At 40.7% G+C, this 26,856-nt stretch overlaps 1 protein-coding gene across 6 annotated transcripts in view; it reads right to left on the reverse strand.

The window, feature by feature from the left end:
* GRB10 (growth factor receptor bound protein 10) overlaps positions 1-26,856 on the reverse strand; it is a 149,848-nt gene that overhangs the window by 91,319 nt on the left and 31,673 nt on the right. For all 6 annotated transcript variants that reach the window (XM_084282541.1, XM_084282536.1, XM_084282539.1 and 3 more), the window contains one exon: positions 19,584-19,681. In XM_084282541.1, coding sequence (XP_084138667.1) covers positions 19,584-19,634 — 51 coding nt within the window. In that variant the 5' untranslated portion in view covers positions 19,635-19,681. The remainder of the gene's footprint in view (positions 1-19,583; positions 19,682-26,856) is intronic.

The raw sequence follows: 26,856 nt of genomic DNA on the forward strand, positions 1-26,856 counted from the left end.
AGCCTGCATAAACAAAACCACACCTGCTGCAGCAATGTGGGCAGCCGAGGAAAGGTAAGCACGGCGCGATGTTAAAGAGCTCACGGTAGTTTCACATGACCCTCCAGAATCTATTTATGCCAGTTGTTCAAAGACAAACAATGGCGCCTCGCCAGCTGCAGCAGCAATCAGATAGACACAGGAACAAGGTTAAAGGGAAAAAAGAAAAAAAAAAGTTATATAATTGCTCCGTGCCAAGCTGCCGTGGTGCAGCCCCGGCTCGGCCTTATTGTCAGGCACAAGGTCGGGGCTGAGGCCCTCAGCAAAGTGGGCACCTGCTTTGGCCCATCACTGTGCCCCTTGCTGAAACAGGGCTCCCAATAAGTCATGTGTTTTCTCCACGGTTTAATCCCCAGGTCCCTCTTCTCTTCCAATAAACACACTCAATATGAAATCAAAGCACGTTACTTAGCTTACTGTACCATCCAGCTATTACAGTATTTTTAGAAGCCTGTTGAGGCATTAGCCCTCACTAAGTTGCTTGCATGTACTATTTTCCCTATCAGTCAGCATCTGTAACCAAGGATGATTTAATCAAGTGACTAGCAAGAGTGTTAGAATGATCTGAAGCAGGGTTTATTTTTATAGAGTCTCTTCAAGCAGTTAACATTTTATATAGCCAAACACACTGGCATTACAGGTTAGATTTCAGTGTCCTTTTGCAAGCCTATATTTTCTGATGCAAAAAGCTCCATGGCTGCATCATACCAAGAGGCAAAGTCCATTCATAGAGAGCATTATCTCTGTGTATCAGTAACCCAGACAATCCGGATTAATTTTTCAATCTATAACCAAGCCTTTCAAGGTACACTCCTTCAACTTTGACATAATGTTTGCTGCAATTTAAGCTAGCATGATAAGTGTTTCAGTTATCAAAGAAAACACTAAATCTGGTATTTAAATCAGAGAACAGGTCAACTGTATACTACAGTAACTCTGCTGTCTGCATAAGTGCTCTCTAATCGCTGCCTTGGCTCCGAGTGATACCATTCCTGCCTGCAGCTTAGCTCCGTGTTTGCTTGGGATAGCATTTATCAGTACGAGACGTTTTTTGGCTGACCAGTATATTGCTGCTCCTCTCATCCTGGTTCCTCCAGTAAAGGTTATCTCATCATTCAGGCTAATTTTACTGGTAAACAGGTCTTAGATAGGAGGAAGTAGACCCAAAAGTACAAATAATGATGTATCATCCACACTTCCCTTCTCCCCCTTCTTTGCAAAAAAAAAAAAAAAAAGGGACCTGAATTTAGCTGAGACAGAGTAGCTTTCTCTAGAAGTCCGGAAATCCCCCTTTCCTGAAGACTTTTTTTTTTTTTTTTTTTTTTTTTTTTTAAACTTAAGCAGTAGCTGGAAGTTCAAGAGATTAAGGAAAGCTACACCAGCGGTAACACAGCTTCTCAGAAGCTCCTGGGACTACATCCAGACCGTGGATGTCCAGACCACCAAGACGACAGTCCCCGGTTTTGGATTTACTGTAGCTGTCTGCAAACCCACACAGCCATGCCCCTGAACAAAAGGTTCAATTGAGCAAGAGTCACGCATGCCCATGCCAGCAATCCCACAGCGACAAATTAAGATCATGACATACTTCTGATGTTTGTACACCGTCCAGCACAACAAAGTCAAGTCAGACATGCTGACGGGTCCCAACGCGGTTCAAGAGACTGTCAACACAGATAGGGCTCAGTTTGCACACAAGCACTCCTACAGCCACAGTAGCTCGCTGCCTACCTGGTGATGCGACTTTATCACACCAAAGTAGATGTTTTGAAACTAGCCGAGCGTAAACAGAAGATTAGCCAGGTCATTACTTGAGCCACCTTAGCTTTACTCTGTTCAGGCAACTTGTGCAAAGCAGAATTAATTTCTGCTAGCACAGACAGAGGAAACTACTGTGAAGTTTTCAAGCAAAAGCAATTATTAAAATTCACTCAAGAAGAGTCTACCAAGGGCTGCTAAAGCACGGACCCAGCTCCTGGCTCAGGAAGCCCAGAAGCACGAAGGGGAGACTTGGAGAAATCACACATTCTTCATATCTGCAACTTGTTCCTCTTAGCCAAAGGACACAAAGGTAGATGAACATTTCTTTATCTGTCCCACTATTGCCATTCATAACACGCTTCTGTAGTTTCAGTAGGCAATAAACAGATAAAGCAGCATTTCTTCTGAGGACCGCTTCAGGTAATTCTTCACTTCCCAAATAAAACTATTTCCGTGAAAGTGAAGTAGCTTTGCACTTTTTCTAAGGTATGCTTCTTTTTTTATGTCATGGTGTTGCAGCTCTACATAAAGCATTAGATGTACAGAGGGGAGTACAGAGTCAATTACAGTCTGCAGCCACAAACAGAGTTTCTGTTCTATCACTCAGTTTTACTCTTAGCCTTCTGAAGGCAAGCATGCACACTATTACAGTAAAAAATCCACCTGACAGAGCCAGTCCTAACCCCACAAAGCTCTAACCCAGACCCCACAGCTGAGATTAGCTGGTAACGCACATGATGCTCCTTTCTTAAAAGCTGCAAGTCACCAGGCTTCTTCACAGCTAAACACAGCAGCGCAGTCCCCAGGCAGATAGCTGTTTGGTACAACGTATTTTCAGCCTGCCTTGCCACTGACACTCCAGAGCTTGAGGAAATTTGTCACAAGTACAGCTCTGAGGGAACAGCAAGGCTGCTCTCGGGTTTGTCCAAAGTCACTGCTTTGCAAGCGATTCGAGTTTACTCAAGCATATTGTCTGCTGTCTCTTCCTAGAGCTCTGATCACATCTTCTCTGGGTCAGTGCTTAACATGCAACAGAAATAAAGAAAAAAATAAAAAAGCTTTGCACACCAGGCAAAAAAAAACTTTAAAGCACAGACAACCCACATATTACATAATTAAAGAGCTGTAAGTAGGTTTCCTGTCTCTTAACTATAGTCATTTGGCTAGGTAAGAGCCAAGCGAAAGGCTCAGTGAGCCAACAGAGTAACTGTGAACCTAAAATTTTAACATTCCCATTGCTAAGAGAGCTTGTACAAACAAGGGCTTAAAATAAAGCCACTTAGCTCTGTCAGAAGTCAGGCTCTCTCCTGAAGTAGCAAAACCACTAACTGCTGGCATTCTCCTGACTTTACAAAACCTCTCTGAAGACTGACAGCGATAACCCTAGAGGACGAGCAATGCAGAAGCCTGGTTTTGGATGATCCCAGTAGCAAAGCTAGCGGCACGTTCCTTGCTGGGCTCCACCTGACACACCATGGCACCTCCGCGCGTAGCCGCTGCAAATCACGGAAAGCATGCAAGAAGCTGACAGCGTGCACAGAGCTACCGCTGCTCGCGCGTTTGTACAGCCTCACCAGACTTCACAGCTTGTCGTACACAAGTGCAAAAGCCACGAGAAACGCCGCACACCAGGAATTAGACAGGAAAGAAAGAAAACGAGAGACAGACAGACCTGCGTCCATGGTCTGTGTCTCTGCAGCGGCAGGGAATTTGTTAAATGAAGTTGTGATCAGAGGAATTATATTACATCCCATGATACACGGGAAGGCAGGAAGGCTTGCCAATCTGTCCTTGGAAGAACTTCTCTCCCGACCCCCTTCTGGGTTTTAATAACCCACTGCCCAGAAAGTCCTTCAAGTCAGCAAAACCTGGGGCTTTGGAGCCTGTCAGCACCTAAACCCACAGTGTGCATGCCCCAAATCAGTGAAGCGTTTCTTCTACGATAAGAAAATAAAAAAGCTTTCTTTAATACATGAGCTGATACAGTTATACAACATACTGGTAGAGCTGAGCCAGAAAGTAATTTTCTGAAGGTGTTTCAGATTTATTTTAAGGAGTAGCATCAGTTACGAGTCTTGCCATTACCTGCACTACAACTGCTACCAGAGCAGTATTGTTTCACACCAAAAGATACTGTTTTTCAGGAAAATTGGCTCTTCAGCCCCCCAGAAAAAAAAGAATCTGCTGTGGCATGAGCTGGACCACGATTAGCAACCTCCCAACAGCATTTGGCAGTCGCAGTTTATTCATAAAAGACTTTTCTCCAGTAAGGCTGGAGTTAGCACACTATTGACACACTGCTGACAGCTTCAGCAAGGCACTTGTGCAGCATGCATACGTGCTAGGCTTTGCAGACTCTGCTTCTACAGGCTGGTCTTGGCAAAACGTGTTATCCAGGGTTTGCAACAGCGTTGCACCTATAATTTGGCAAAGCTGCATCAAATTAAGTTTCTCTCATTAGAACAGTTCTCTTTTAGTACAAACTAACCGCTTCTGCAATAATTTAGCTGTCTCCTGGTTCTCTGCACAGAGAAAATGGATAGCATATTCCAGTGAGCACTCTTTGGACCAGGGTGTCATTTATTATGGTAAAAGAAATACAGTGCATCATGGTTGCTGTCTTTTAATCAGCTAGCAAGAAGTGAATCCAACTGACAGGCTTGGAAATGCTAAAAGCTTTGTTCTATTTTTAATGAGTCTAAAACCACTCTGGCTGTTAGAGACAGTTTACATAGTTTACAGCTAAAATAAAGTCTTGAAATATAGAAATGAAAGAAATGCACAAGATTGTCAGTGAAAGCAATCACTTCTTAGAGCTGTCTGTAGCTAGAAAAGCGATCACAAAAATGAAGCGTTTACCTTCTGTTGTCTTTTTGCTTCCTTTTTTAATATATACACTCAGTTCCTTTCCATTTCCACCACCGAATAAATGAAGTTTATATTAGGAAATGGCAATGGTTTGAGATCTTCACAGTGGAAAATTACATGCTTATATGGAAAATATGTTTTTTCTATCAGTGTCTGTAGGTCCTGATAATGAATATTTAGCTTGTACTTATCTGCAAGTTAGTCTGGCCTCCAAAGCAAGCCACTCTTACTGGCAAGGGACTGCCACTGACAAAGCTACTGAAACCCTATTTTACTGCATGTTCCAAGCTCTTTGTCAATATTGACCCCACCAACAATTCCTGAAAGAGCTATTTGCTATAAGAGAATTGTGTTTACCCATAGAAATTACATCAATGGAGTTTTGTTACTCAAAGTATAAAATCAACTACAGTAAGATGTCATATTCCTCTTGTTTTTAAAGAGGCATTTCAGTGAGTTCAGCATCACTCCACTACCGAACTGCTGCTATTTAAGACAGAAGTGTGTTACACACATAAGTGTTGCTGCCTGTAAACCTTCCCCCCTAGCAAGGTTTCGTGAACAGGCTAGCTTCCTATGCTTTGCCCAAGTTTCTGAAGTGCATCAAAAGTGGTCAGCACTTTTCAGCACATGGTCATCATGTTCCTCATCTGAAAGATGAAAAGATGGGAATAACTGTGCCCAGGTGCTACGGAAACTTTCAGCTTGTCACACACCTGCTAACATACCTGTCCATTCTGAGAAAGTCTCTAAAAAAAAATAATAATTTTGAAAACTTTAAGGAGAAAAAAAAACCTTCACGTATTCTTTTAGAGTAATTTGTAGCACGCAGAAAGAAGGCATGTGGTATTTGATCACTTTCAACCTGCTGCCCTCCCCATGCTCATCAGACCTGTGAGACACAAGGTAGCTTGCCTGTTCCACTTGGCATCAAGTCCACGAGAGCTCTGATTAGAGCAGTGCTGCTAGCCAGCTGCTTCTAAGAATACTGCCTGTGGGAGCCAGGTTTGGAAAGCACCCTCGCACAAAGTGGAAGGGAAATGTTCTGCGAACAGCCTCGGACAGTCTGTCCCAGCTCCGGCTGACGATGCCCTGCATTAACCTTGGGAGGCTCAACACTTGAAAAGATGACCTGGTGGACCCTGAGATTTGGCGGCAGGGAAACGCATTTCTGTGTCTCGGGCCAGGGGAGGGGAGGAGGGAGGAGAAAAAGGAAGGGAAGATTCTACTTAGGTCGTAGGAACCACTATTTTCATATAAGCACAGGCTCTTTAAGGACAGGCATTTAAATCTTTACACTCTGGGAAGCAGCAGCTACAGCCAGATAACCTAAATCATGTTTAAGTGCATGCTCCCTCATAACTATGCATCCCTGAAAACCCAAGAGCACTGAAACTCGGACAAAAGAATGGCAGTAGCACAAAGCACAAAACAAAGGAATTTATGCTATCTGAATTTGGGTCTGTTTTCTTAAAGGCAATAGTACTGCTCCTTTTTGTCTTTCTGATGGCTCAGGTGTCAACTGAAGGTTTGAAAGGGCCCTTAGGGTAGGTGAAGACAATAGGTGAAGACAATTCTCCACAGCCCTTGACAGAGCTGATAAAACAATAAACCTCCCACGGAGGGAAGTGCCACCAGGCTCACAGAGACCATTTAAGTTCACCAGACACCAGCTAACAGAATAACTCTTAGAGTGCTAATTAAATTATCTTTTGGTTCTTCAGTTTTCAAACTTGATGAATTTCCGTCAATGCCGCACTGAAGAACTTGACATACAAGACTACTCTGCTATTCTTACTTCCTTCAGTTACCACTGGCATGGCCTTTATTTCTCTACTTTCCAACCAATTTGCTCAATTGCTGCAATTTAGGGTGTGTTTCATATCCCTCCCTTCTTTCCCTGAAGAGTGATCCTTGGCACTAGCTAAGTAATTAACTAGGCCTAGAAATGGCTGGCCCATCCAATCGCACATCTGATCCCAATGATACTGACCTTTTTGCATAGATAAAGAACCGTTTATCTGCTACAGGGTGCGATCCACCCCTGAGCTAACTGCCCGCTTCTGACAAGGATGTTTAGAGTTCAGGTAGCTTGCCTTCAATTAGATGCAGAACTAACTCTACGCATCTTGGTAAGTCTTATAAAAAGAAGGTATTTAAGAACCTTAGTAAGGGGGTAGAGATACATACAGGTATGTGTGTGTATCAGATCAGTTGATAGCTCCATAACCTATTAAAAAAATAAAATCCACAGACATCTCTAAACCACAACAATCATGTCTTTTCATGATTAACTATCCAGCATCAGATCTCATGTTGGGACAGACCATTGCACTCTCCTGCTAACCAGATGGCAGGGTTCCACACTTTGAGAGCAGTTCAGTAATGTAATTTATGCAAATAAAATTACAGACTGTAAGAAATAATCTACACTACATGGGTACTTCAAAAAAATAGCATAGTTCTTTTGTACTGCTTGTATTGCAGTAATAGGTCGCTTTGCAAGCCTTCAGAAAAAGATATTTCGTAACTTACAAAGTAACGTGCATACACTGCTGCATTTCTTCCTTTCATTATCTTTGAATCTCGTTTCACCTTTAGAGTTTTAAGAAAGTGAAATTACAATATCTTTCACACTACCGATCAAAACAATTTTCCCAAAGAATCTTCTACAGTGAGTGATGCTTTGTTAGACATCATAAAGTCACTGCTCCCAAGCATTAGCAATGGTTGGGCAATATTTCTAACACAAACTATCCTGCAGTGTCACCTACATACAAACAGTCAATTCATACACATACATGCATCTCAACGCAGTGGCTGCCATGTTTTCCCCTTCTTAAGGAAAGAGAGCAACGTGCAGACAGCTCTACCAGTTACCCTGCATCGAGAAGACGACTTTATAAGAAAACCTCCAGTGACTTACTCTCTAAAGGAAGAAAATTCTCAAAAGCTCAGCAATTTGCATTTAAGTAGTAACCAACTACACGTGAAGGTGCAGACTGTCCCAGGAACATCCAAAACAAAGTGTTAATCTTCAGTTTTTGCACAAACCAGCTCTTGGGAAAAACAAAACATAGCAACAATTGCTTGCTAACAGCGAGACTGTCAACCAGCTCCTCACACTTGGAAGGTTTTGTTTTGTTTTATAACTAGCTGTTCACACCATAAACATCAAGTGACCTCTTATTTTGTACAGCTTCTCTCTGGTTTTTGCCGAGGCCTACAGGATGCATCCAACAGTTACCTCTACAGCACTTCTGAACATACATTGCAATATTCGACATGGTTAACAACGGCTGTCTTCATTGTGCATAAATCAAGCAAACCAACCAAAACAAGGCAGGCACTAGACAAGCACAGGGTCTCCAACTGGGCATGGATTTTGACATTGAAAGAAAATTTTAAGAAGTCCCAGAGTGATAAAACTAGCATGTGTGTACGCACAGCACTATTTGATTGCACCACTTTCAGCAATGCTGCAATGTTACTGCTACTAACCACACAAACGCTTCTGTCATATGGCTTTATAGCGTGCTTTCCACGAAAGGTGGGGTGTGATCAGATGAGCTGCTGTTGAATCAGTGCTAAAGTGGCTATAAAAGACCTTTTATCTCCTTTTTTCTTCCCTGAAACCACTGCTTAAGATGGTGGGGAAACTACTTCGCAGTTCAAGGGGTAGGAGCTTGCACATATGTAGCTACCACGCTTTAGCTGAGTGGTGATCAGCTCCAGCATTCTGGGTAGAAACTACTGCAGTAGTCACTATTTATTATATTGCTTCCTCTAGTTTTCAGCTATTCTTTCCAATCAAAAAATGCAGATCTGTGGAATAAAAGTAGTGGAGAAGATCCCTGCTGAGATTAAAGGCAAATCAGAGATTTAAATAAAAAAAGGGGAGAAAGAAATTGTAGGATGAGGAAGAAAAGAGAAAAACTTTGAACTTGGCTTCAGAAGCAAGCTGCAAATGAAAGAAATCACCTCTGGTTATATTTGTACTGAAGGTCATTACATCTAGCTAAAAAAATAAAATTAGTTCTGGCAAATTTGGGAGTTCACTAGCTCATCACAATACTGACAGTACGTGTGTAATTTTGCATCCCAACTGCATGTTATTGTGTCAATATTCCTGTTTCAAAATATTGCTAGTGGGGCAGCTGATGAAATGTTTCTGGTCTTGTGGGTTCAGGTTTATTTTAATCTGCAAGGCAAGCCATCCTCTAAAAGATATGCTGTCAGAAAACTATTTTTCCAATCTGCTCTCTTCCAGCATAGCAGTTATGGTTTGTGACTAAACCATCCAGCCAATTCATGTTCAACAGCCAGCAGTTTATCACAATTTTGAGGATATATAGGACTCCGGAGAAAAAAAAAAAAAAAAAAAAAAAGATCACAAAAGATGTCTTTTTCAGAACATGCTTAGAACTCTTGGTTGACAATTTGCTCATGCCAGAGGAAATATTTCACGCAGAAGTTTCATCACCATGTATGTAGGAAAGTGTTCTTCCCATCAAACTTGGGACACGCTGCTCTGCACTTCCATATGGCTTGAAATAGAGAAACGGGCACTATGAAGCCTTAATTCACATCCACCATAGAGAACAGGCTCTGCAAATGCCTCAAGCTACAAAAAAGTACAAAGTGACTACCTTAAATATTTAAGTTAGCATTTGACTTGAAAAATCCCAAGCCTGCAATGAATTTTAATTTTTTATTTTATTTTTATTTATCTTAAATTTCCAAACCTTGAGGGTGGAAGCTCACATACCACTTAGCAGGGGAGAGCTTCCCCACACCACCCCGAGGCTGATTCTGGGGAGATGTGACTGACAGTAGGTCCTCAGAGGAGGCAATGTGGGAGAGAGCCTGCTTGAATGTAAACCTTTAGAAAAGAGGGTTTGTGCCAGAGAAGGAAGGCACATGCCATGACAGGAGATGGAGTACCAGACACTTGGCTGGGAGGCTGTAAAGGGCAGAGGTGGGCCGGGAGACACCTAGGCCACTGGTTATTGCCCTTAGGTTCTCTTTTGCTTCTGCCATAGGGGCACATCCCTTGTTTCACACCTCAGTGCTTGTTTCCAAGAAGCACTCGTCATCTTGGAGAGGATGCAAGCTCAGAGTACCTGTTTGCCTAGGCCAAAACAAATCCATTTGTACAGCCAGGTGCATGAGATAAGGAGGAACTGGAGCCAGGCCAACTATATCCCATTTCTGACCCACTCACAGCAAACAGTGCAGTTCCAGGTGCAGCGAGCGCTGCAGGCTGCAAAGATTTCTGGAGCGGGCTGGAAATAACTCCACAACACAAGCAATCAGTAAGGCAACCCCAGCAGCACTCAGCTTTACCAACAAGCTAGCAAAGCTGACTAGGGGACAAAGAAGAACCGGTTGGGGAAGGTAGAGGCTGATGGCAGCCTGATACCGTCCTGAGATGAAGGAAACATGAGTAAGCAAAGGGAGCAAGACTACTAGCAGAATTTCAGTCCTGGACTGAAGGAAAGCAGTTTTTGGCTTGCTCAAGGATGTGCTTTGCCAGGTTCCCATGGGAGACTGCCCTGAAGGTCCACGGGGCCCAGGAGAACAAGCTGATCTCCAAGAACAGCCTCCTCAAAGCACAAGAATGGCATGCAGAAAGTCACAGGGGAATGGCAGAAAGCCAAGGTGAACGGACAGGGAACTCCTGCCTCAGCTCAAATGCTGAAGTGCTAAGATGGTCTAAGCTGAAAGAGGTCATGCAGAAGCAATATGGAGAGGCTGCCCAAGCAGAAGAGCTGAAGCTAGGAAAGGATGCCAGTAACAACAACAAGAAATGCTTCCAAAGCTAAGCAAGAGCAAAGCAAAAGAATGGCTAAGATTAGCCCAGTTAGTGCTCACTTGTGTATGGGACACAGCAGCTGAGGACACAGAAGATCAATGCTTTCTTTGCCTCATTTGCCTCCCAGGTCTCTGAGCACAGCGTCAGCATCTGGGGGACCAAGGAATTACTCATACCAAAGGAAGACGAAGGTAAGGATCGCACAAGCTGACTGGACCAAGTCCATCTGACCAGATGGGCTGCATTGGAAGGTGCTAAGTGAGCGGGCCATTACCACAGTGAGGCTGCTTTCTCATCTTCAAAAAAAAAAACAAAGTCACTGTGATCAGAGGAGAATCCTGATGACTGCAGAGACAAACCTCACATTGTGCTACCTTTTGATTTCCTCATACTGTTATGTGCTAGGTTCTGCAAATATGCAGCTTAAATTTCACAATATTGGACAATTTTATGGCAGAATTTTTATTTTCATTAGAAAAGTAGGCATCTCACTCATACTCCCCAAAGCAATCTGCCTAAGTTATAGCTGAAGACTGTAAAATTAATCAAAACCACCTCTTTGCCTCCACCGAAGTATCAGTTTTACAAAAGCCCCCATGAGCTGAAATAATAGTCTGTCACTCTCCTGCACTAATAGGTTCAAAAACTTCTTCAAGCAAGGTGCCAACACCACTTTGTCAGAAACCCCCTCCTGAACTGTGCAGAAGTATTCAGTATTCTGGGGAACTTGCCAGCATGACAGTATTTACTGTATGACTAACATGCATTAATGAAGCACAAATGGACAACTATTTACTTGTGCTAATAACTAAAGCGCTTTATTAGAGCTTAGGCCTCCAGCATGAAGGATTGCCAGGTTCCCCCTACTTGCCAAAATTATGTCAAAAAATTGAGCCAACGTGTAAGACATCAAGAGCTACAGCCAGTGTGTAGTAGAGTCTTAAGTCATTGTTTAACATTCGGTTTGCAAAGGACAAGCATGCTCCAAAACCACGGGCTGTTTCCGAGGGCTTGTCTTTTCATTATAGAGGCTAGAATTTCAAGCATGCACGCTGGTCTTACCAGTAGTACACAAGCCAAAGCTATCTTAAAATAGCGCCTGAGAGCTTTGCTGGACACTTGTGTTCTTTTGGGAAAAGAAAGAGAACATTGTATTGTAAGGCCTCAGATTAAAATATCAATACTATCTAGCATGAAAGGCCAATAATACCAATACTTGGGCCTCTTCTACATGAAAGACTCCCGAAAGCTGATCAATTTGGTAAAATTCCATCCTGAAATAGCAAAGCCAATTCTTCAAGAACATGAGTAAGATCCTAGCCCCATTTCATGACAGGAACACACCTGCAATGCTAGAAACAGAAGACACTTGCTAAATGGCAGAGTTTTGATGGCACAGAAATAACTTGAAAAAGAGTATTTCACACTGCATTATACTAGAACCTGGAAAAAAATATCAGAAAGGATCCAAGGCAAGCAGGTTAAGATCATCTTCAGTCATAGCTAGTGCTTCGTTAGACATGATAAATTAACCCCTAACTTTACAAAGTGGCACAGCCACTACCGAAGCCAGGGTGAGTTTAGGCTACCCCTTCGTGTTTGAATCAGCAGCTTAAGTTCAGGACTCAGCTGCAGCACTACAGCTAGACGGTCTGCAAGTACAGAATCAAAGTGATCTCTGCCATAAGGCATCACATCAACAATAACATTTGGAAACTTCACTCACAGTTTTGTTCTAGAAATAGAAAAATTCTGCTCTCGCAGTTGCTCTCACAAACAACTTCATGCAGGACTAGGGGTTTGTTTGCTTGTTGGTGGTGTGTTTTGTGTTTTGTTTTGTGTTTTTTTTTAGCTTGGAAAAATAATGGCATAAGTGCTTATGAAATAATATCCTTCCTTTGATCACACAGTCTCCCTTTAGAATGTGTAAGGCAAGAAAAATCTATTGAGTAAAACTTTCAGTGAGGTCTGTATCTAGATATATTTCTTAGAAATACTTAAGCATAACACAACATTATATCTGTTCTTTACCAAGGACAAAAAAGGCCTGTCAGAGCCAATTGGCATGGACAGCAACACAAAGAATTATCTGAGCCACAGCATTTTCTTGAAAAGTGACAGCTCCAAATGCACAGCAATTTGATATTCCTCTTCAAAAAATAATAATAAAAAAATCTCCAGCAGTTATTATTTCCTCATAAGTGGAGTACAGAACATCTGTAGAAGGAAGCTTCATTAAAAACAACCCTCCCCAACAATCACTAAAGCAATTCCAGTTGACTTCAGCAAGGCCAACTTTAAATACTTCCGTTCCCCTACATTTACACAGATTTATGAAGTATGAAGCCATCTTAGGATTAGTACATCAATTACTTTCTTGCATGATGAGAGTTGTTACTAACATGAAAACACTTGTAGCTATCCAAAATAACTAGCTGGTAAACAGCTTGTTAAATATTTACTTTTTTGGGAAAAAATACCATTCATAGGAGACAAATGTACAGGATTTAGTTTGGTACAAGACAGCTAAACTAATGGCTAACATTATTTCAGAGTTATCTGATGAAGTTTTGTGAGAAAACACCAGAAAATGTTTTTGTTTTTACCAACATGTTATTTATAGAATCCAGAAGTGGCATCTTAAAAGTTGCACACAAGTCAGAACTTGAAGAGATTCGCTGCTACTGATTTTCACATCAGTAAATCAGTGTGGCTGAGGTTGGAAGGGTCTCTGGAGTTCATCATATTCCAAACTCCTGCTCAAGGAGGGACACCTGCAGCAGCTAGCCCAGGACCACGTCCAGGAGGCTTTTGAATAGCACCAAGGTGGGACAGTCCACAACCTCTTTGGGCAACTTCTGTCAGTGCTCAGTTGCCCACACTGTACAGAATTGCTTCCTGATATTCAGATGGAGCCTCCTGCATTACCATGTGTCCACTGCCTCTTGAACTGGCTCTGGGCACCACAGAAAGTGACCGGCTCCATCTTCACTGCAGTCTCCCTCTGGGTATTTATATCCATTGACAAGGTGTCCACCCCGAGCCTTCTCCAGGTTGACCAGTCCCAGCTCTCTCAGCCTTTCCTCATAAAAGACGTCTCTTCATCATTTGCATTGTCCTTCCTTGGACTCTTTCCAGTACGTCCATGTCTTTCTCATACTGGGGGGCCAGAACTGGACATAGCACTCCAGGTGTGGCCTCAGCAGAAGCAAAGGATCACCTCCTTCAACCTGCTGGCAATACTTTGCCTAATGCAGGTCAGGATAGTGTTAGACTGCTTAGCAGCAAGGGTACGCTGCTGGATCATGTTCAACTTGGTACCCACCAGGACCCCAGGCCTTTTTCTGCAGGTCTGCTTTCCAGCTGGGTGGCCCCCAGCAAGTCCTGGTATCTGGGGTTGTTCCTCCCCCAGGTGCAGGGCTTTTCCCTTCTCCTTGTTGAACTTCATCAGGTTCTTGTCAGCCCGGTTCTCCAGCCTGCCCAGGTCCCTCTGGATGGCAGCATGACCCTCTGGTGAGTCAGCCACTCCTCAAGTTTTGTGTGAGGAAACGTGCTTAGGATATGCTTTGCCCCACAGACCAGATCACTAATGAAGACACTGAACAGGATTTGACCTAGTATTGACCCCCAGGGTACTCTGCTTGCCACTGTCCTCCAACTAGGCTTCACCACCCCTCTGTAACCAACCTTGCAGACAGTTTTCATTCATTCCACCTCATTGTGTGCTTACCCAGCTCATGCATCAACAAATTCAACATGACTATCTTCCAGGACAGAGTGTTGAAAGCTTTATTAGAGTCTTGGTAAACAATATTCACTGCTCTCCCCTCAACTACCAGCCCAGTCATTTTATCATATAAATTTATCATGTTGGTTAAGCGTGACTTCCCCTTGGTGAATCCACACTGACAACAACTGATGATTTTCTTGTCATTCAAGTGCTGGGAAATTTTCTTGCCAAGTAGTCTTGCGAAGAGCCTGAATAAATTCCATTAGGTTTCCCTGTAAGTTACTTAATCAATTTTTGAACGTAGTTATAAGACTTACTAAAAATAAAGAAAACACGTGAATTGAACGCATTTGAATGAAAAAAAAACAGAATGGCATAAAGCAGGCACATTTGTCAACTCTGTCGTCAGTTGTGAATGTACATCACATCTGCCTTACTTCACCAGGAGTCTGACCAAGAGACTCCTGAGAAAAGCAGTAAATTCTGCAGATTTAAACATATATAAACAGTAGAGCTAAATTTAAGATACAAATCTAAGAGGCTACTTATATAAAATGATAATAACAAGATTAAAAAGATAGATTAGTCTAGCATACAAGCATAAAGCACTAACAAGAAGAGGCAAAACTAATCTTCTTTACTTGTAATTTCTTCACTTGACTTGCAATACCTAGATTGTTTCCTCACTGCTGTTAGTAGTAATGTAAATAGTAAATGACCATTAGAAGCTGGACCATTAGAATGATTTGAATCTTTTTTGGTGGGTTAAGAATCATGAAGAAATATGTATATAGCTACACGAAATTCCTTGATCACATTCATCTTCAAAAAAGTCTCCACATTTGGCTAAGCAGCTTCTGTGTAAATTAGAATACAAAAGTAGAATTACAAACAGCTAAGTACAGATTTTTAAATTGAAATTGTAAAACAAAATAATTGACGGGTATTTAAGAAAGAAAAGTAATCAGTTGTATAAAAGCCTTGTAAGAGATACGAATTTCTTTCTTTTGCTTCATATACAGTCTCCCGATCACATGTGATTACGTGGGCAAGTGGCATCTTTAAATGGTATGTACCAGACTACTTGAACTTCCTTGTCAGTGAAAACAACTGCTTTTGGGACAATTCTTTTAACAGATCTTTCCACACACACACAAAAAATAAAAAATAAAAAAAAAGACCAAGGCCAGAAAGCCAGTTCCAGTTGCTCTTCTGCAAAAACTACTAAGTAGCTTCAACTCTATCTGTAAAAGACATTTGCAATCTGCACTTGGAGAGACAGATTTCATAACTTCATACTGGAGGCAACACGTCTTGTTAAAACATTCACTAATGTTCTCACTGCTTTATACTTTACGTCTGCTGCAGTCCGTCAACCCTACACACCACATACAACATGTAAACTGTTAAAAACAAGAGCATCGTCAACAAAATATCTGTTGACTGACACCATATTTCAGAAATCCGATGACTTTCTGCATTGGCAGTAGCAACATTTCAGCTCCATTTCTTCATACAATATGTAGAAGAATGACGCAATTCAATAATGCCGCTGGTGTTTTTTCACTCAGCTATGCCCAAGGACTTTGAAAGCCTGTTTGTTCCCTCTCGTCATTCCATATTGCCCTGTTGGCACGAAAAACCCAAATTCCAGGCCAAATCCTATACAGTCAGGATTCTTATATATTTAAGCCTAAAGAGATTAAGTTAAGCAAATGTTTATTTTTAATCTTAAAAATCATAAGAAAAAAAATATACCTCCATAGTCTCAACAGGCACTTGTCACTAAGTGAATGAAGGTTTTTCCAAACCGTGTCAGGCAGACTATGTGGGCAAAAACATATGTCTTAACAGCCCTTCCCACATAGGTTTTCATGATTTGTGGACAAATCCTGCAGCTCATTTTTCATGCTTTGTGATGAAGGACTGAAGGTATTTTATTCACACTAACATGAAAAACAGCATGTTGACCTCCACTGACACTAAGTATCACACTATTCAATCCCAAAGTGGCAGAGCTGAGATGAAGTTACATTGGAATGAGGTTTCAGGCATCTACCAAGGTAACTCTGAAGTACAGATAATAAACTTCAATTTTTTCTGCTAAAACAGAAAACTTCACCAAACACCCAATCAAAACAAACAACCCCTAAACATGTAAAAAATGCTTTTTAATTTAGTGTATGATTTTATGGAAGACGAGGATCAAAACTGCCATACTAAAACCAGAGAACTTGTACCTAATTTTTCCCCCAGCTCAAGGCAAAGAAGTGTGACCATTTCTGATGTATTCACAGCAAAACATTTCCTTCACATCCAAAAATCTAACAGCATTAAGGAGGAGGCTTTTATTACACTACTTAGACTCTGATTGATTAATTCTATTAAGTATTTATTTCCTCAATCTTGAAGGGGACAAAGCTTCTCAAGTATGATGTGTGGTATTCTGCTGTATTATCTGGATAACAGGACTACCATCAATCCTGAAATCCATGAGGCTGTACATGTGGGAGAAAAAGCAATTTCCATTTTCTCCCTATGTTGTGACCAAGTGCTTGTAGTGCATTTTATGCAAAGCTAGATGATGCGTTTGATCTGAACAACTCTCTCCTCTACTAAGAATTCAGCTCTGAAAATAAACTCTACTGAGCTTAACTATACATACAGACTTTTCCAGCATCTTGGTTATGAGAAAATAAACAGAAGGGAGAAAAGAGAAGATGAACAGAACACCTCATCCCCCTTCATGCCCAGAATTTTGTCTTTAGAAACCAAGAAAAAATACCACTTTATGTCACTGAGACTTACACAATTCGCGCATCAAAGGGTTAAAGAACTAAATCTTCCCTAAGAGTTCAAGTCACTGCACATAAATACTGTTGTGACTACAGATTGCAAAAGAACGGAAACACAGTAAATCATCCCATTTTTTCTGAGAAATTCTGGGACTATGTTCTGAATTTCCAGGAACAGAAGACAAACACTGCCAATTCTCACTGCCGGATTTTTATTGAAGAGTTAGAGAATTTGGAAAGGGCTCCTGAAAGCCACTAAAAGGTAGTATTGATTTTTTCCACAAAGCTAGAGATTGTTTCTAGGAGAATGCACACAGTGTGACTGGTTTATGTGCTAACTCCTAAGAAAACTAAAAAAAGCTGTTCTTAAACAACAACCAAAAGCTTCTAAAAGCAGCAAACACTGCAAATGAAGAGCCCAATACAAAAGTCAGGGATGTATACCCTTCCTGTCTCCCCCAAAATAGAAATAAGAAGGGTAAGGGTAGCTTGGCAACAGGCCATCCTAAAGGATATTCTGTAGTGCATATTCACTTAGCTAGGCTCTCATTTCTCTTGCTGTCTGTTTTGAATGTAATCCCAAACTCAAATGTGTCAATTTATTCTAAACACTGAAGTTGCAGCATTAAGATCCCAACCTTAGGGACTTTGGAACAGTGTTCGGCATAGCCTTCCATTCATATTAAGTCAGAAAATGTACTGTAAAAAAATAGAATACTTCTTCACACTCTAATCTAGAGCATATTTAGTTTAACCTTCTTTCAGCCCCTTACCAACACAATACTGGTACTGTAGCCAAATTTGAAAGACAAGCTGATGAAAGCTTCTAAGTCAGATTTAGTAGGGGTGGAAAAACAGATGTTCAGGGTTTTTTCTTTTTCTTTTTTTTTTTTTTTTTTAAATGTGAACTTAACTTCTGACAGAAAGCACAGTAGTTGTGAATGGGCTTCCAAAGCTCATCTTTAAACCTGTTACAAGCACTTAGGATTGTTATAATGCACAGTAAGCTATGACTAAAAATATTAGTTAATAGAAGTCACTTTCCCCACCATCTTAAGTAACCCATGTTGCTTTGAGTCTTCCAGTCTGTAGACTGCCCTAGACTAAAGCGGATTATCCATAGGTTTTGGAAAAGCAAGGTAAATTCACATCCTTTCTGCTCACATATCAAGCTGCAGCAACCCTTTGATGTACCTCTTGGCTGTTGAGCAGGGGCACTTGAAGACATTTTCATGAGAAAATTTGGCATCCAGTAAAGAATTTGCAGCTCAAAAACTACTGCCTACAGTGTCCAATTTCTCTTATGTACCTCTTCTCTCCCTCACCCTAGCATGATTCAGATGATGCTCTAGATGAACTGGAAGCATAATTTCATAGTGCATCAAGATTATAGAGTCCAAGCACATCTATTCACGTATGCTCTTAAAAATTACAGATATAATAAAAGAATCTCAGAACTTCCAATTTCTTGAATTCCGTTCTGTTTTTATAACTGCTTTTGTACTCACAAAGTTATAGTGGGACTGTTATGTTGCTCCTGCTATCAGGAAAATGCTTGAGGTACGTGCAGCTGACAACTCAGCCTATATTAACATTAGTATAATTAGTAACTAATAGTTAGCAATTAGTTAATGAATTTGAAGCTTCCTGTCGAAGGAAAAAAAGTATAAGCTGGCCTATCATGAAATGGATCGGTATCTTGTAAAAGTTTTGTTTTGTTCGTTCTTTTGTGTTTTGTTTTGTTTTTTTTTTTTTCCAGATATGCAGCATAACTGTAGTAATTATTAGTAGTATTATTTCTCTTGGGACAAAGAAAAAGGTTTCTATGTCATGAGGTACTCTGTTTAATCATTTGTGTATCTGCAGGGCCTGAAATCATAACTGAATCCTTAGGGTAGTAAGCACTGTGTGAAAACAAGAGAAAAAAAGGGCAAAAAACAGGTCACGCCTGAAAAAACAGATATGCAGTTCCATAAAAAAATACAAAGCATGTATTATGCCAACCACAACTGTCTAGAAAAAAAAAAAACAAACCACAAACAAACAAATACACGAGAACTTCTGTATGCATATTTGCCTAGCACCTTTGAGTTGAGGTTTTTTAAAATACTCGTTGTAATATGCCATATTGGCTGCTTAGATACAGCATAATGACTAGACAAACATAGGATCTAACCAAGTGTAAAAATCTCTGCCTTTGTTCCTACAAATATAGCATTCAGCAAACTGATCCTTTTTGGTGCAAGGCATTTCACTGGTACTGTCACTTGCCTTTTTAGGGGGCTGGGTGTGGAAGGGATCAGCACACAGGTGCTTTCTCCCAGATATGAACCAGCTACTTCAAGGAGAGGTATCAAATCTTAACCCGTGACCCAATTATTACGTATTAGTGACCCAATTTTTTCCAGCAGCAGGTCTTGCATACAGAATGGTAACAGAGGCTCTGCTACCAAATCTTAGCAAAACCCAGAGAATTGCCAGACAGTTTGATGAAAAGTCTGAACGCACAATCAATCACTGGCACATAGCGATATGATGCTACAAGCTGACATGAACATGCAGTTTCATAACTTACTATCCGATAAGGAAGATGTAAAAAGGAGTCTGGGCAGCCAGCTAAAGCCATTTGTTCCTTCAAATTTTCTTCAAATCACATCTACTGCTTCACAGGACCTGCAAAGTACAAACAAACTGTCAGAAACCATACTGAAAACATTACATCAACTTATTATTGAAAACAGTTGGAGGGGGAAGACCGAGAAGAGCAAGATGAGGTGACAAAGATCTGCATCAACTTGGAGTAGCAAATCTGCAAGCTTGCTGTCTGTAGCCTAGAAAGCACATTCAACTTAATATTTCATTCAAGAGCCCAAGACAACTATTCTCAGGCTAGATGGCTCCTCCTCTGTTTCCATGATCCAAGCAACAGAGAAAGCTACTCATCACACAGACCCAAGCCACCCAAAGACTGGCTCTTGCCAACCAACACTACACTCTCAGCTGTAGAAAGAAAATGTTGAAATGTGGTAGTTAAGGTGATAACCACTTATGCAGCATTAGCCTTCTACATCTAATTATACAAATTCTCCCCTTTACCCTCTCCAGACTGTCTTTTCTCTCACGGCTTTATTCTCACCTAGTACCTCAGTTGGGGTTTTCTATGCAAATCTGCATTCAAGTCTTGAATTTCCTCCTGTGAGTGATTATTAGCAGCAACTTTGCAAGGTGAGAAGTGTTTCTCATGCACCATTTCTGCTATCAGATACAGTCTGAATTCTACCACAGATGTAACATAAAGGCACACATGGCTAAAGAAATTAAAAAAAGAAGAAATAAAATTGATGGTATTAAAATAAAATAAGGCCACTGCATGTTAAGAAAGGACACAAAGCTAAACAAAAGCACATATGTAAAGCATTATTTGCTACTCTGAAGACTTCTCCCAACCAGTTGCATTCAGCTGGAGACATCCCTGCAGTATAAGACAAGTGACTTCACATCTTAGCAGATGGGGTGGGCAGGGATAGGAGAGAAGACTGCAAAGCAGATACAGAACTTTTATTTCCACCACAAGCAAGCTCTTGTCTTGTTCATTGCTATAAATATCAAGTATGTATTCAGAACAACAGACTAAGTTTACTGCTCTCCAGTAGGCATAAGCTGTTACCAAACCAAAGCTCTCTGGAAGATTTATGTGACAGAGAAGTCATAAACAAAGGTAAAAGATATATTGGGAAAACAGCTCCAATAGGAGCTGCAGCTTCTGGCCCAAGGAAACCATGCCCCCATCTAGAAGACTTTACTCAATCTAGTTCCAGGATACATTTAGCTGAGATATGGTACCCTCCTGCCTATGAGAAAGGCAGACAAATTTTTGGGAGCTTCTTTCTAGGAAGAAGTTACTGTGCTCTGCGGTTTTCCTGAGGCGGTAGCTTTCTGTGGTCAATTCATAGCCTTGAGAGGAAACAGTGTTTGGCAACTGCAAATTTGAAAATCAATTTAATCCAATATGCATAAATCAAGTTGTTTATTCTAGATACTTTGTCCATAGCATTTACTTAAGCTTAAGACTAAAATCTTACCAGATTCACATTTCGGGAAAAAATAAAAAAATAAAAAAATCACCTCAAACATGTAACTGTAGGTATGAGGCCCAACTTGTATTCTTGCTAGGATCTTTCATCATGTAAGTCCATAAACAAACAGTGCTGTACAGCCATCTAGCTCCTAATCCAGACCTACAGTGTGCAGCCAGCTCTTAAACGGGAATTGAAGATTTCATTTTCAGGGCAAGATTTGACTCATTCTCCCGGTAGGTTCTGGGAAAACCAAGCAGAGTTTCAAGAAAACCCTTTCTATCTTGGCTGATGAAAAACATCCTTTCACTTTGGGGGATTACACTTTTCTCTAAGTGCATCTACAGTGAAATTAGGCAAACCACTGGATTAGGTGTTCTGAAGTTGGTACAGTGCAACAAGAATACAGAAGTGTATTTGTCTGTAAACCCACAAAGATTAAAGAAAGTTTACCTAAAGAGATATGGGAAAATATTTCAGCCTTGAATTGCAACAATTTTAAATTTATTGATTACCTCAGTATTTAGAAAACAGGAAAAGGCAGCACTGCTGTGAATTTAACTGTAAGTTATTTAGGACTGAATATTGAAATGCTGGTCTTTATCTTGATGTTTCAGCAAAAGCTACTGATTTACTTGCAACAAGAGAGATTAAATATGTTCCTAAACAATACCAGACCAATTTGTCTACTCTAGGGCGTGCTGCAGTTTATGCTACAGCCCCATTACAGCAGTGGAAGATCATCAATTACCTCAAACAATAGTTGAAGTCAAGACTGCATAATTTATCAAGACCTATTTGCTTCACTGCTACATTCTTCAGTATTCACTTGTTAACACCACAGAAACAGAGGAAAGCAATAATCTTTAGATGATATCATTCCTAGTCAGTCATACATTAACGTTGATTTAAGATCACATCTCTTTTGTCTGTCTAAAAGCAGTTTATCAAATAGTCCTGCCTTAATAATACAAAAAAGCCTTTGCTCACCTTTAAGATCTAAGGCTCTATTGTATCACAACTTCAATGAGCAATATATTTTATAGGGACGGAACTCTATACCAATTCATATGTTCAGCTGATAAAAATGACGATAAAGAAGTCAACTTCTTCTTTCCTATTGTCTTTACATGATTTTTAGCTTGTATATTCTTACATATTCTTCCATACAAGTTAAACAGCATAAATAAATTAAAAAAAAAAAAAAAAATCAAGTGCCAATTTACTGCCCTTCAGATGCATTAGATGGGAGAAGAAAACTACAAAGGCCTGTAAATAGAAAATAAGCTATGCAGTCAATTACTGTTACAAAACTTGGCACATTCACTGGCTAGAACAGTCGTTCAGCATCAACACAGTTTGGGCACGCTCAAAACCAAATGAGTTCACGTGCTTTCACTGACTTAAGAGGTCTTCCTTGGACAGAGTGTCCCTGAACAAAGAATAGCCATGATAAACCAAATTTAAAAGGTCATAAGGAGATTCGCTTTTGGTATGATGTTCTCTAAAGAATAGTCTATTGTGAGGCACAGCTTTGACGTCTCAGTCTCTCAAAAGTGTTAAACCAACTCACATAATCTAAACAAAGATTGATATTCATTTAGCAAGGAAAACATTGCAAGTATGCATCCTGGAGATTAATGCTGGTCTGAATGAGTTGTTCCTATTCACGTTCAAATTACCCACCTAACCAGTAGATTAAGTTATCTATTAACTAGAAATTAAGCCTGTCACCAGGTATGCTTTTTGATTTATCACTTGCTCCTTGAATATTTTCAGCAAAGGAAATGATATCTCAAATTGCACTCTGGAAGCGTACACAGCCTACGCACCTACAGCTACAGCAATAGGAAGATGGCAGGAAGATGGTATGGTCACTCTGCCAATTCAGGAAGTTTTCCAGGTTCTACATGTGCCATCTGTCAAAGTCTCTAAATTCAGGAGAAAAACAATTAAAAAAAATAAACAATAACAACAATAAAAAAAAATCACTTGCAGATTAGTTAGGAACAGGAGAAGGATAAGAAAAAAAAGATTTTAATCTGGTGGAGTTGCAAGACAAGCTCGAGAGTGCTTGAAAACTCAAAGTTCATTTCTTTTATGAAAGATAGCTTAAAAAATCTACAAATCTGTTGGATACTATTCTCTTTCTGCGTATTTAGGCTGGGTATTTTAGTATATTTCTTCTGTAATGTTCTGCTTTCCTTAACTGAACTACTGTTGAAGAGGGAGGGGAAAAAAAGCTTCAATACTGCCTTAAATTTTCACCTAACTGACAACCTTTCTGCAAGACCTCAGGTTTAACATAAAGGTTAAAAGTCTTTCTCTTGGTTACATGTCTTTTAGTCTCTCAGACACTGTGTCATCACTTCACTTCTCCCCACACTACAGCATTTCCAGTGGAGACCAAAGCTTCGGTCTTACAGTCAGTCAGAACAAAACCCTAATGCAGAATTCATACAATATTCATCTCTAAGTCACCTTCAGAAGTGTCTGGGTCAACTTATAATTCAACATCTTGAGAGCTGGGGAAAAGACACCCTGCCTTGTTGGCCCACACAAAGAGCAATCTACAAGACCTCAGCTGCCCTCACCCTGTTCCCAGGGTCCCCATTGCTTCATGGTGTTTTGGAAAGCTTTCTGTTTTCTCTGCAGATCTACCCAACACTATGCTTTGGAGATATGAGATGGAGGCATCTAACAAGCCCCAACACCAACACAGGGCTTAAGGACGGGTGCTCTTACTCTGCCTTACGTGACCACTCCTATTGCTGCAGTTGCAATGGAAACAGGATTTGGATGACAGCAGCCTGAGGCATGCCAGCAAATATTCTGCAGTTGAAAAAGGTGAAGGCTAAGAGTGCCCCCAGCTGCATGTAAACTTCATGACCCAGATGTGCTTCTCCAAGCAAGAGGGTGATCCACACAGCTCCTCACCAGCACACAGCCCTGCCATGGCCCTGAAGGCCAGAAGGGAAGTGCCACCATCTTCCCTGGCTGCCCGTGCCACACAGCACAAGCATTCGCCAACAGATTTCAACATAGCTTTAACAATCAGCATGTATAAGGATCTCCAAGTGATTTCCCCTCTTTTAGTGGTGGTTTTGGTACAGCCTGTGTCAGTTTACAAGATTGAGGAACCCCTCTGGTGATGGTCAAGCAGGACTCAAAGTATCCCTAGTGCAGGCTGGCAAACAAATACACCCAGAAGTCTCTGACATCAAACTAATATTGGTAACCTCCTGCACAAGTAAAGCACGGTGTGGCCCTGCTAGGCACTTGAATACATCATAGATCCACAAAGTATATTGCCTGACAAAGAGACAAAAGGCTTTCCCCACACACACACCTTTTTTGTTTGTTTCCATGGACAACCCTATAGCATCTGAACAGATTTCTCAAAACTTCAACTTTCCTTTTCCCCATTTTACTTACTCCTACCACATGCTTGCTTCTCTCCCCAGCTCTGAAAGTCCTTCCCTGCACCCTGTCTCTGATTTTCCCACACTGAAAACCTATACTTGTGCAACTTCTCTTCAAACAAGTTCACTTGCCTGACACTCCAAAAATACCTCCCCAAATACTCCTGAATGCCATCACTCTCCAACTGCAAAGGATTCAGTGACATTATTTGTTGACATCTGATAGTCTACTGAGATTAGTAGCAGATAATAGTTAAGAATACTTCCAGATTTCTTAATTTCTTCCCACTTCTCTTGCACAAGTTGGCATGTGCGCACACATTTTATTATACATATGCACCCAAAACGCATTTGCAAGTCTACGACATAGAGCAACTGCCTAGCTGGAGTAATACTTTGAATATATCTTTGAAAACAACGCATTGTTCTAGTTAAAATTTCAAGCGAGTGTTGCGCACTAAAATGAAAAGCACTGTTCAAAATATAAATCATCAATCAAAAGCACTTCAGTTAAGTCCAAACACTCCCACGATTCCATACTAAAAAATCTGGTCTTATAAAAAAGGGAATATAATTCTCTTTGCCATTCTTAATTGCAAAGCTGTTAGTCTAAATATTACACCTTGTAAAGGAAGCCATTTGCCATTGTAATTTTGCCAGAAAGTGAAGAATCTTGGCAAGAGCAATTCAGGCTTTTGAAAGCCAAAACAGATACATACTTCAGAAGAAGCACAGAAGAACTGATGCCATCCCACTGAGTCTTGCCAAATAAAATTAAATAAAATATACGCAGTTCAGCATTTTTTGGTTTCCTGAAGCTGCCTAAAATTCTGAAAAGGCTCCTCAAGACTCATAGCATGTGAATTCCTGTTCACCTCCTGTCAGGCCAGCTTTGCTGACAGTAAGGATAAAATGTGCTGGGAGAGAAATAGTTACTTTGCACCTTGCCCATTTAAGCAAGGATTTTTCTCCCTGTCCCTGAAGAAAGTATTCCAGCTTAAAAAACAAACTGGTAATGAAGTTATGAAATATTTATGAAACTGCAGTTTTACCATCTCCCTTGATCACTCAAAATCCTGTTCTACCTCTTAATAGTTAAATCTATAGCTTTGAAGCAGGAACTTTGACAACTAAACAGACTACATTCGAGTCTAAATGAAATGTTAATTAGACAGAAACTGAAGAACTATACAGTACACAATCCCATCAGCAAGCCATATGCAGAAGTAGGGCAGGTCCATAGATGCATGACTGGGACAAGGGATGCATAACAAGGCAGCCCAAGGACAACTTCAGCTGAAAACGTAGTGACTAATGGTCTCTAATTTTGCATATACACTTTCTCACTACCTTCTCTTCCAGAGAACCAAAAAGATTACCCATACACTACTGACTCTGTCCTTCATGTTGTCTTTTTTGTCTTTTTCCTGCCCTTTTTTTTTTTTTTTTTTTTAAGCCCAGTCACACTCCTCATACTATGGAATCCAAAATTTTGTAATTTTGGGAAATGGTCTGAATAATGATTTCCTTCTGTTATTTTAGGCTTTTATTATTCAACCTGAACACTCAGAGTGAAGTTATACAACAGTTAGGATGATTTAATAGCTTGTTGCTGCCAAGAACAGGACAGGCATCCCACTCTTCATCATCCCTTGCTCTGCTTTCTTCCTCCACTTCCTCTGAGAAACTTTCTGGCACTCCCTCCTTCTCCCCATTTTGCACCATGTATGGTCCTTAATGAGTTCAGCTTGGGGAAAAAAAAAAAAAAAAGTATTTTTTTTTCTGTTGTGTTAATTAACTCATTTGTTTTGCTGGGTTATTTTTCTGTTAAGTGCATTAAACTTAGATTTGACAAGCAGCTCAACTGGCACAAAGCGAATGGCTGGAGAGCATGTGCAGGAAAGGAAAGGAACAAAATCACTCCTTTCCAGTGGCAGCAAACTATCACATTGGCCTAGGCAACCCATGAACTTTCATTTTCTTTGTTTACTGCCATTAGGAGCTGGCAAACCTTTCCTACTGCACGTCTGTGAGAATTACTGCTTTCCAAGCATCTCAGAGAAGATAAACATTTGGGTAAGTCTCCAAACAAAATATAAAGTTGCATCTTCTTGAAGGCAATTACTTTCCCCTTGTGGTTACTGACTCAAGTCGGTACACAAGACTAAAGTCTTCTTTTCTTGCACACTTCCAAAGTGCTGGTTTTTTGGATCCAACACACTAAGCCTCTCTGCTTTGAACTTTCCACTGTTGCAAACAGTCCTTTCCCCTGCCCACGAATGGGATTTGGAAACCAGTGTCTCTAGGACCCCAACCCAGAAACTAAACTGCAGACAAGACGTTTTACTAC

Source organism: Netta rufina (assembly GCF_964035555.1).
Source record: "Netta rufina genome assembly, chromosome: 2".
Taxonomy (NCBI): Eukaryota; Metazoa; Chordata; class Aves; order Anseriformes; family Anatidae; genus Netta; species Netta rufina.